A 12585-nucleotide genomic window follows, 5' to 3' on the forward strand; every position below is an offset into this window, starting at 1 on the left:
CATTAGGCTATACATCATACCCTCACAAGCATACATCATATACTTCCAACAGCTTTTATCTGGAACACACATCACATAAGTACTACCACTGCATAATAAAGATAAATTATTTTTCAATTTAATAGCTAATAGACCAGTTAAAGATCAGTGATACCTTCACAAAATTGACAAATAAACTATACTTGCTAAGATAAAAGAGTGATCTAGTTTCTAAATTTTTTAAATGCTAAGTATCTAAATATTTCACCACCACCACCTATATTAATAGAAATCCTGATAGCTCAATTGGTAAACAATCCGCCTGCAATGCAGGAGATCCTGGTTCAATGCCTAGGTCGGGAAGATCCACTGGAGAAGGGATAGGCTACCCACTCCAGTATTCTTGGGCTTCCCTGGTGGCTCAGCTGGTAAAGAATCCACCTGCAATGCAGGAGACCTGGGTTCGATCCCTGGGTTGGGAAGACACCCTGGAGAAGGGAAAGGCTACCCACTCCAGTATTCTGGCCTAGAGAATTCCATGGACTGTATACTCCATGGGGTCGCAAAGAGTCAGAGAGATTGAGTGACTTTCACTTTCAATAATAAGGGGAGGTAAGGAAAGCATAGTGTTGCAGTCAGATGAGAAACACCAGAGAACATTTACCTTTCGATTCTGATCATATGCAGAGTCAATTCCCAAAATGCTATTCACTTCCACATATGGATATTTCTTCTCCAGGACAGTGACCACGTGTTCAACTTTCACTCTTTCTCCAGTCCTTACTTTGTTATACATCTAAAGAAAGAAAAACCAAGTAACCAACTACACTTTCAAATCCAAATTTCAGAGTACTTATTAAAAAAGATTCCAGAATGCAGAGGAAAAAAAGGCCTCTCTGTGGAGGCATCCCCCAATAGATCGTAAGGTGTCAGAGGACAGGGGAAAGCCTGTCTTTGTACACATCTTTGTAAAGGGTGCATCTTTAATAAAGGCTGGCCAAATAAATAAAGGAACACTCAATTAATTAAAAAAAAAGCCTCTGACTGAATCTCTAAACTATAAACAAAACAAGCATAATAAACAGCAGGCTGCCACCATGATTACAGGTAAAACAGAAGTGGTGAAAACCAACTGCTTTAAAGTAGCTATTTCTCTTAAAGGGCAAATGGGACATATTAGCAATTCTCCCTTTTCTGTATTACTTCCTTATGCCTTCTTATGTTAGAAACTATATATTCGTAAAATAGTCAGTTCATACTCACACATTAAAAGTCCAAAACACAAAAATCTGTTAATTTTTTTTAAATCTGAATACTTATAAGTAATCCTTGAAATAAGAATTCATGTCCATGATGTTTAAGGGGAAAAGAGTTTCAAAATATGTACGGCATAATCCCTGTTTGTAAAAGGCAGACACAAAACAAACAACAAAACTGTGTCTGTGCATACACAGTTAAGCACAGGAAGGATATACTAAGCAAGCTTTTAACAGTGGCTGCCTTTAGGGAGCAGAATTAAGGAGAGGGGAGAAGAGATTTTTAACTGACACATCAATACTGTTTTTAAAAAATTTTAATAACAAACATAATTTTTTTCCTTTTGTGACTAAAAAGAAAAAGAAAACTCACTATCCTTTCCCTCATACACATAGCTATAAGAGGAAAAAACTTTAAAAAGCAGACTTTAAAACCCTCATCCTCAGTAACTTCACATGAACCTGTTTCACTCTCCACAGCCTGCTGCTAATCCTGAGTCCACCCTTGTTTCTTACAGAGGTCACAGCAACAGCTCATCAACTAGTACCCGTGCCACTTTCTCAGCCTTCATCAGATCCACCTCCATATACGCATCACAATGAGGTTTTTCAGTTGGACTGGAGTTTAACTCTAGAAGGCAGTGGCACCCCACTCCAGTACTCTTGCCTGGAAAATCCCATGGGTGGAGGAGCCTAGTAGGCTGCAGTCCATGGGGTCGCGAAGAGTCGGACACGACTGAGTGACTTCACTTTCACTTTTCACTTTCATGCATTGGAGAGGGCCATGGCAACCCACTCCAGTGTTCTTGCCTGGAGAATCCCAGGGACAGCAGAGCCTGGTGGGCTGCCGTCCATGGGGTCACACAGAGTCGGACACCACTGAAGCGACTTAGCAGATACCCGTTACGCAGCCCAGGCTCTTTGACCAGGTTCCCTGCTCCACTCTGTGCTCACAATATTCTGTTCAAGTCACACTAACAACTTGGAGTCACTACCTCTGATCTGCAGTCACTGTTCACTGACTCCTTGTTTGTTCAACTATGCAGAGCTGAGACAACTCGACACTCCACAAGAACACCCTCACTCCACGTAGAGTGAGGTCCTCATGCTGCTGTAGCCAGTGGTGCTACACAGAACCACATCATCTCTGTGGAGGTGTCCCCCAGTAGATGGTAAGGAGTCGGAGGATGGGGGAAAGCTTACACTTCTTTGTAAAGAGTGCATCTTTAATAAAGGCTGGCCAAATAAATAAAGGAACACTCAATTAATAAAAAAAAAAGCCTCTGACTGAATCTCTAAACAATAAACAAGACAAGGATAATAAACAGCAGGCTGCCACCATGATTACAGGTAAAACAGAAGTTTTTTAAATAATTAACACTAATTTGTAAACAAAACAACTACTACTTATAAGCTTTTAATACTCAAAAATAGAAAAAAAAAAACAAGGAGAATTCTCTGTTTGAACTTGAGCAAGTATCTCAAAATACATATATATAATTCAGAACATTTGAGAATTTCCAGTTAAAAATAGAGAAAACAGATAATAAGAATTTTATGACTTGAATATTAAATGTATCCCTAATGAAAATATCATGATGGTCTTAAAAAAGAGTAAAGTTTTTTAAACAAGTAGAGAACATCACAGTTACCAAAAGGCATTAATCAGTGATTTCAAATTGTCAAAAGGCAGAAGACTAAGATATATTAATGTATTTAGTATCTAAGGAATTAGTATCTAAGGAATCTTAGCTGAAATCTCAACAATCTATTATTAACATTAGTGTATCAATAAAGGCAATTCCTAACATATAAAATGCATAAAGTTTGTGAATACTTTACCTGGTTCTCTTTCCAGAAATATAGAATCCCCTTACCACATACTGTTTCTGACAGTAACTTAGATTTTTAGAAATTATTCACCATTTTGAACAAAAACATACATGTGTCAGAATTTGGAAGGCATGATAATCATCCACTTCTTGTGCAACATAGTTATATGCTCTCAGAATAGCCACTCCAGCATCTTGCATCCCATCAACATCTTCAGAGTCGTTAACCACAAAGATTAAACCAAGTCTGGGGGGAGAAAGGGGTGAGCAAAAAGAAGCAAATGAAACATCTCAAAGAATGCAACCAGTCAAAAAAGCAAAGGCTTTGTCTTACAAAACACAGTTCACGTCACCGTCATTCTCTAACATGGTTGGCAAAGGTATTCATCACTTAAGTATAAAAAAAGCAAGTTCCCAAAGGTGGCTTAGACTATAACTATTGAAGCAAGTTTCATTCCAAGATCTCATTTCAAGATCATGAAATGAGACCATCACTGACATATAAGGTATTGCTATAGTTTTAGATAGAGATTTCGTTCTGTTTTTAAATCAAAATTAGGAGAAGTGAAAATTCTCAGAACGTGAAAATATACACAGGTGTGGTGGATTTCGAGATTTCACCCCAGCGATATGAGTATTATAGGCAAATGGAAAGCATTAAAATTTTTACTACTGTCCTTAAGTAAAAAGCTATACCCAAAGTTAATTACATTTTAAAACTTAAAGGAACAAACCACAAAGAAACACCATCACACATTTACAGACTGGCCAAAAAAATGTGCACTGGCGATAGGCCGCTAGACTCCATCTCAGAGCAAAAGCAATGAAGAACAGCCAGTCTTTAACTAAAATGGATTACAGACATAAATGTAAAACACAAAAAATTGTAAAACTCGTGGAAAATAACACAGGATAAAATGAGGTGATCCTGGGTTTGGCAATAACTTCTTGGGTCTAACCCCAAAAGCATGACCCACAACAAAAAGAACTGGGTATGCTGGACTTCATTTAAATTAAAAATTTCTGTTCTGCAAAAGACACTGCTAGGAGACTGAAGACAAGCCACAGACTAGCTGAAAATCTGTGCGGAACACATATCTGATAAAGGACTGATATGCAGAATATGCTAAGAGCTCTTAAAACTAATAATTTTTAAAAAGTTAAACTGGGCAAAAGATCTGAACAAGCACCTCACCAAACAAGACATACAGTCAGCAAAAAAGCATATTACAAGACATTCAAGGATTTCCGTGGTGGCCCAGCAGTTAGGAATTCACCTGTCAGTGCAGGGGACAGAGGTTTGATCCCTGGGGAGGGAAGATGCCACGTGCCACAGGACAACCAAGCCCTCGCACCACAGCTACTGAGCCCATGCACCAGAGCCAGTGTCCCACAGCAAGACAGCCCACCGCACGGACAAACCCACGCACCACAGCTACAAAGTGGCCCCCGCTTGCCACAGCTAAAGAAAGACGGGAAAAAAAATAAAGAAAGAGAGAGAGACAGGGTGCAGCAACAAAGACCCAGTGCGGGCAACACTAAATAAATCATTTATTTAAGAATTGTTTTTTTAAAAAAAAAGATGCTCAAAATCACCGTCATTAGGGAATTTCACATTGAAACCATAATGAAATACCACCACACACCTATGAGAAAGGGTACAACCCAAAACACAAAATTTTGGAAAGGATGTGGAGCAATAGGAACCCTCATCTGTTGCTGGTGAGAATGTGAAATGATACGACCACTTCAAACATAATGTGGCAGTTTCTCAAAACACTAAACACACTTTTACCGTAAGATAAAGCAATCACACTTAGTATTTACTAAAATGCAATGAAAACTTATATCCATACAAAAACCTGCACACAGATACTTGTAGCAGTTTTATTCATAACTGCCCTAACCTGGAAACAACAAAGATGTTTGTTAACATGCAAATGGACCGAAAAACTATAAGACATCCATATAATGGAATATTACTCAGTGATAAAAAGAAATGAGGTATCAAGTCACAAAAAGGCGTGGATAAAACTTAAAAGCAAACCGCACTGCTAAGTGAAAGAAGCCAATCTGAAAATGTTACACACATTATGATTCGGGAAAAGACAAAAACTACAGAGACAGTAACAAGACCGTGTGTGGGCAGGGGCTGGGAGAGAGGTAGGGAGGAACGAATAGGTGACACACAAGAGATTTTTAGGGCAGTGAAACTAATCTATGATACTGCTGCAAAATAATGGCGGAAAATGTCATTATACATTTGTCAAAATTCCCAACATGCACAACACAAACAGTGAACCCGGATGTAAACTATGGACTTCTGTTAATAAGAATGCAGCAGCATCAGTTCAATAATCAACACTGCTCTAAAAAATACAAAGTCTATTCATTTTTTTTAAGTATAGCTTAAACAGAAGAAAATATGAACATATTTCAAACATCATACTCTCAGAATATACATGGAAAATTTGTGTATCCAAAGATAAGGTGGTTGAGAGGGTTTGTTTTCAGATTAAAAATTGTCTTTGTTTTTTTTTTTTAAATCTCTTTTATGACAGAAATCACATGAGTGAGCTCCACGCAGAAATGACCTAAATATTATTTTTATGAAAATAAAAATAAGGGAGAGAACCTAATTATCTCCTCACAAAGTATCAATACTTCCCTTTCCCAGGTATTCAATTTCTAAAAAGGGCATCAGAGTCGTTCTGTTAACTAACTTCCAAAATTCAGACTTCAGGTTCTTCCAGGCCCGGTCCCTCATCAAGGACCAGCAAGAAGGCTCTCAGTATGTTCTCTCCTCTCCTCATTAAACTGCCAACAACCCAGCCACCACATCAAAGCAACAAAGGAAAACAACTGCTGGTCTGCCTTTCCCCCAGTTGTTCACAACATGCCTATGAGGCCAGTGCCTTCTTCTTATCTACCCTTGCAATCCGAAGGCCACATTTCTTGCTCCTATCTCTCAAAACAATTCAGTAAATGTTTAACTAGTGCCTACTCATTGGAAAAGACTCTGATGCTGGGAGGGATTGGGGGCAGGAGGAGAAGGGGACGACAGAGGATGAGATGGCTGGATGGCATCACCGACTCGATGGACGTGAGTCTGAGTGAACTCCAAGAGTTGGTGATGGACAGGGAGGTCTGGCATGCTGCAATTCATGGGGTCGCAAAGAGTTGGATACAACTGAGCGACTGAACTGAACTGTGTGCCATGAGCCAACTTCTTTTTGCTCTTATCAGTCAGTTCAGTCACTCAGCTGTGTCCAACTCTGCAACCCCATAACTGCAGCACACCAGGCCTCCCTGTCCATCACCAACTCCCAGAGTTTACTCAAACTCATGTCCATTGAGTCAGTGATGCCATCCAACCATCTCATCCTCTGATGTTCCCTTCTCCTCCCACCCTCAATCTTTCCTAGCATCAGGGTCTTTAATGAGTCAGTTCTTCACATCAGGTGGCCAAAGTACTGGAGTTTCAGCTTCAGCATCAGTCCTTCCAATGAATATTCAGGATTGATTTCCTTTAGGATGGACTGGTTGGATCTCCCTGCTATCCAAGGGACTCTCAAGAGTCTTCTCCAACACCACAGTTCAAAAGCATCAATTCTTTGGTGCTCAGCTTTCTTTATACTCTAACTCTCACATCCATACATGACTACTCTTATATTTCCCTTTTAATCAAACATAGCTCTGGCTGTAATCCGCCCCTGAGGCAGATAGTATTCATGTTTACATTAAAAATTGCATTAAACTCAAAACCTCTGCTTTTCCGTCAATGAAAACCCACCTTTTTCTTCAAAGTCTACTTAAATCCAACTTTGCCATGAAACCTTTGTCCTTCCCAAATATCCATCTATAGTCTTTTGTTTCCCTGAAATTCCAAAGAACTTATAACTAGTAAGGATATCACTCAGCACTTAACCAATTATCTTACAGGAAGTAGGCGCTGTACTTTTTCCAAGAGGGTAGAAATGTGCCTTATATACCACTCACAGCACTTAGCTCAGTGCTAAGTATGGAATACACAATAACATTTGTTAACTGAAGAGCTCTTTTCTTCTTAATTTTCTTGTTTTCTAAGAATTCAAATTTTATCAACTCATAAAACTATCAGATATTATCTAGAATGTGAGTGAAAATACCTTAACCTTTATATGTAAAGTCTTAAAACATTGTTCTTAAAAGGCATAGTGGAAACTCAGCCATTTAAATACTCTGTTGGTAGATTTGGTAAAATCTATTTAGTGAAATAAATGTGTCTGTTTGCATCTACAAAAAGCTATGTATACATTTAGTTCTGAGTCTAACAAAAGTTCTTGGCAAAGCTTCTTATCTCTGCCAAAAGTGGAAGTAGGCTTTGTGATGTGGACACTTGTGTAGGAAAATTCCCTTCAATTGGAAAATAAACTGAGATCACATGCTAATTTTACATGGGCTATTTACTAATAACTCAATGACAGTAAGATTCTATTCATTAAGAATCAAGTTCTCTACCCCAAAATACACTGGCTTCATACTGAGCTAAAGATAAAACTGTAATTAATGATCCCCACAATTAATTATCCTAAAGTTCAGTAGTACCAGATTTGCATTTAAGAATGACAAACAAAACCTCAACTAAATGTTATATTATCAAATCAACAATGATGTTACCTTAGTGGTATATGATTACTGAGGAACATCTCAGCTGTGTTAATCAACTCTGCAGTGCTTTCGTGAGCAGGATCAACTATGAAAACCTATAGGAAGAGGGAAAGGAAAACATGAAATGACATTCATTCAAATGCCATTGGGTCAGTAAAAATGCCTTACGTCTTTTTATTGGGTTGGCCATTTTCCTCCAGCTACTTTTGAACCTTATAAAAAAGAAATTATACAAATAGCAGTTACCCTCCCTCTGTATTCAAAGAACATGGTACTCAAAGACTAAATGATTTTGTCATGATCTTATGCTAACATGAAAACTACATCCAGATACCTTATTCCTATCCTTCACTACTTAACAATACATATTTTATTAATTCTTCCACTTTAGAAAACAGAGATTAGCTTCTTGGGTATTCATTTCAAAGGATAGAACCCAATTTTTAGACCACAGTAATAGGTATCATGTATTAAGCTCTCATGGTGTGCTTTATGGGGAGGGAGGAGGGTTCAGGATGGGGAACACAGGTATACCTGTGGTGGATTCATTTCGATATTTGGAAAAACGAATACAATATTGTAAAGTTTAAAAATAAAATAAAATTTAAAAAAATAATAAAATAAAATAAAATTGAATAAAAAAAATAATAGCCATCTCATTGAATCAAATAAAGTTCTCATTTAATAAATTATTTCATATGCCAAGAAAAAAAAAAGACTGAAATTTTGACTAGGAAGGGAAAAAGGGGGGTTTCAAAAGAGTGACCGAAGTGTAAAAGATTGTTTCCCAGAAAAGTTCTCAGGAAGCCAACTTCAGCCCTCACCTGCCCCATCTCTGCAGGAGCTACATGAGGGAAGAGAAAGACATGAGATGGGGAAAGAGGGCCAACTAAGAACCTCTGTCTTTCTAAAGCAGTGGAATAAGGATAAAAAGTAGGAGCTGGCAAAGATTTATTTAAGAGAATAAACTGAACTATCAAATTTTAGGGATTAAGCTATTCAAGAAAAACAAAAGATATATTTATCTTCTGAGTGAAAAAGGAAAACTATCTTAAAACTCAAGACAATCTAAACCTTCAGGTTAAAGATGAGGAGCATCCCTTATACACAGACATTTCACAGCCCTACAATGAATACATTTCCAAACCCTTTCAATTTGAACACAGAGCTAGAAAAAAAACATATTTAGTGGTATTAGTGCAGGGCGGAAGCGAGGCAGAGAAGCAACTAGTAAAGGAGAGACTCGAACACTATAGATACGAGAGAAAAGGAAGAATGCAAGGAAGAAATAGAGATCATGGTCCAGCAACAAGAAGCTTCACTTACCATGTTGTGCAAGTTCTTCCTGATCTGTCGGATTACACCAGGAAAGGTGGGGCGAAGCAATTCTTGTAGGCTAGAAGGCCACGAATTGTATCTGCTATCAACTTCCAGGTTGTTGATCCACTACAAAAAAAAGAACACAACATGGTGTATATACTTTAGTTACCACCAGTGAAATTTGCAAAAATAACAGTAAGACTTTATTTCAAGAATAATCACGTCGTGAAAAGACCATTTTCAAAGTAGACAAATGAGTAACTAGGACTTCCCTGTGGTCCAGCGGTAATGTCCCCAGTGCAGAGAGCACAGGTTCGATCTCTGGTCCAGGAAGATCCCACATGCTGTGAGCCAACTAAGCCTATGTGCCACAACTGCTGAAGCCCACAAGCGTACAGCCTGTGCCCCGCAACAAGAGAAGCCGCTGCAAGGAGACGCCCACACACGGCAACTAGGAGGCAGCCCTGCTCTCGGCAGAAAGACCACATGCAGCAATGAAGACTCAGCACAGCCAAAAATAAATCAATGAATATTTTTTTTTTTTAAAAAGTGACTAAAACACAAGCCACAAAATATAAGAAGGTATTTGCAACTTACAAAATGAATAAAGGACTAGTGTCAAGAATATCTACAGAAATCTAACATATCAATTTAAAAAGGCAAAGAACATATGAGAAATAGAAATGAGTCAAAAATATGAATAAGGAATTTATAGAGGAATTTTAAATGGGCAATTAACACAAGCAAAGATACACACCTTCACTAGTAATCCAAGAAATATAAACTAAGCACAATGTAATTTCACTCATATTGTCAATATCCGAGAATAGGCAAAAATATAGAACAGTGGGCATTTTCATCCAATTCTGAAGTCTGCAACAGTCACTTTGGAGAAAATGACCTACTAAAGATGAAACTTTTGTTACTATTCTACCACGAAGTACTGCAGCTCCAGGTATTTACCCCACAAGGCTACCCACTCCGGTATTCTGGCTTGGAGAGAGTCCATGGGGTCGCAAGAAGTTGGACATGACTGAGCAACTTTCACCTCACTCCACTTCAAAGATGAAACTTTTGCTACTATCCTACCGCTAAGTACTGCAGCTCTAGGTATCGATCCCGAATATTAAATTCTCAAATTTAAATTTAAATATTAAATATTAAATTGTACAAAGAGAGGTACAAAAGGGCCATAACAATACTGCTCAAAACAGCAAAGAATTAGAAACAACTAAATATTCATAAAAAATGAATGAATTAAATGGTACATAATATCTGAACAAATAGCAGGGTGGGAAAGTATGTGAATAATATTTTGTTCATGTACATAAAGAGTATTTCTGGAAGGATATACAATGAATTGATAAAGCCTGTTGCTTCTAGGCCCACTCCAGTACTCTTGCCTGGAAAATCCCATGGACGGAGGAGCCTGGTAGGCTGCAGTCCATGGGGTCGCTAAGAGTCGGATACGACTGAGCGACTTCACTTTCACTTTTCACTTTGATGCACTGGAGAAGGAAATGGCAATCCACTCCAGTGTTCTTGCCTGGAGAATCCCAGGGACGGGGAAGCCTGGTGGGCTGCCGTCTATGGGGTCACATAGAGTCGGACACGACTGAAGCAACTTAGCAGCAGCAGCAGCAGCAGTTGCTTCTAGGAAGAAAAACTGGACAGCTCGGTTAAGAGTTTTTTCAATACACAATCTTTTGTATTTCTTAAATTCCACATTGTGAATTTATAAAAGGTATTTTTTAAAAATTAGAAGAATATAAAACATGATATGATAAACTAGACCTTTATGTATCAAGTAGGTAAGTCTTGAAAAAATTGTTGAGTAACTCATTTTTTAAAAATTTGATGAAGGATACTGAGATATGGCATTTTAAAAAATTTTAAAAACATATGACAGGGAAGAAAATGATCAAATAAGTGACAGGAGGGATACATGCCCACTTCAAAAGATGAATTACCCGCAGGGAGGAGAGGGGTGGAACTAGGAAGAGATATAAAGAGGGCTTTCACCGAAACGTTTTTTTCTTCCAAGAAAACATGAAATGATTAAACTAACATTTAGCAAGTATGGCAATGGGTCCTATGATTGTTAATTATGTCAAAGCTTTACTCTGTAATGAAAAAAATTCTACAGAAAAACAAATCACATAACAGTATTCATCCACATAACAGTTGTAACACCAAGTGAGAATTCAAGTAGGAAACATCTACATTCTGTATTACTCCCCTTTCCAAAAAATTTCCCTAAAATAAATGCAGGACAGACACCGAGAGAAAGGGCCTGGAGAGCGAAAGGTGCAGGTGCATCTCACCACCTGTGTCACTGTCACCACAACTACCCAGGCAGCTCCGAGCCCTCTAGTCTCTCATATCTGAGGAGACAAAGGCCCAGAGACATCATATAGCAGGTATTCATCTCTATAAGTCATTCAGTATAAAATATCAGTCTTTTCTTAAAGAGGCTTGGTAGCTAAAATAATATTTTTAAACAAAATCACACAAGAGTATCACACAACTAAAAAAACTAAACACTTTCCAAAGAGGTGCTCAGCTGATTCCTAAGGAGATATAAAATTCGAAAAATCACTGTCTTAACCACATTAAACCAAATGACTCAACTTTCTGGAGCATTTAAGAGCCTACTTTATTATATACACATATGCCATATAAGCAGTTGTTGCAAATCTTTGATGCCAATGAAAGAGATGACAGGAATAACTTATCTTTCATAGAAGACAAATGCGAATTCCATAATAAAATAATTGGCCAGATCACCCCCTGGACACTCACGGAATACCTACCGAAATAGCAGGGCTCCTGATGTCTACTCCATAGTCGGCCTCAGAGGGCTGTATATTCAGTTTCAAGACATTATGCAGAGAAAGGCCTTCTATTCCCAGTCTATGTAGACCCTCCATCACCCGAGCTTCATTCCTCAATATATCAAACAGACTGGGGGAAAAAAACAGTATTTAGGAAAAAGGGCCCTAAAAAAAATTTCTCACCATGAAAAAATTCATCAGTTCAAACTCTATGCCCCTTCACAGTAGTTGAGAAGTCAAAAGAGGAGGTTCTTCCCTTGGTTCATTTTGTCCAAATATGCAGAACAGAGTGGGTAAGACTTGCTTCTTGGTTGATATTTATTTATACTTACCAATGTATACATTGTGTAGAGATTAACTACACACACACACAATTTGAGGATGAAATAATCCTAAATCTGGATTTTACACTGTATGTTTTTAAAAACACTAAAGTAATCTTCCTGTGATATTTCTTATAATTGCACATGAATCTATAACTATCTGAAAATAATTTAGTAACACCAAAAAATACACTAAATAATATGTGTTTCAATATCAGTATCAATTCCCAAAAGGCCCACACACATATGATCATAGAAAAAGGTGTGGAGGAATTCACATCCAACTTAAAAGGTTTGCAGGGTAAGGAAGATTAAATAAGATGAAACACAATGAGACTTCACTGTTTAGTTCCTTTATCTCTGCATTATTGAAAACTGTTTACAAAAAGCT

The 12585-nt window shown here is 37.9% G+C and overlaps 1 protein-coding gene across 2 annotated transcripts in view; it reads right to left on the reverse strand.

Moving 5' to 3' along the window:
- The window catches only part of UGGT1 (UDP-glucose glycoprotein glucosyltransferase 1), a 111051-nt gene that overhangs the window by 68864 nt on the left and 29602 nt on the right, over window positions 1-12585 (reverse strand). For both annotated transcript variants that reach the window (XM_019968868.2, XM_019968860.2), the window contains exons 13-17: window positions 11851-12001; window positions 9044-9163; window positions 7727-7812; window positions 3179-3314; window positions 644-775 (exon numbers count right to left, since the gene is read on the reverse strand). In XM_019968868.2, coding sequence (XP_019824427.2) covers window positions 644-775; window positions 3179-3314; window positions 7727-7812; window positions 9044-9163; window positions 11851-12001 — 625 coding nt within the window. The remainder of the gene's footprint in view (window positions 1-643; window positions 776-3178; window positions 3315-7726; window positions 7813-9043; window positions 9164-11850; window positions 12002-12585) is intronic.

This window comes from Bos indicus, chromosome 2 (genome assembly GCF_029378745.1).
Source record: "Bos indicus isolate NIAB-ARS_2022 breed Sahiwal x Tharparkar chromosome 2, NIAB-ARS_B.indTharparkar_mat_pri_1.0, whole genome shotgun sequence".
NCBI lineage: Eukaryota > Metazoa > Chordata > Mammalia > Artiodactyla > Bovidae > Bos > Bos indicus.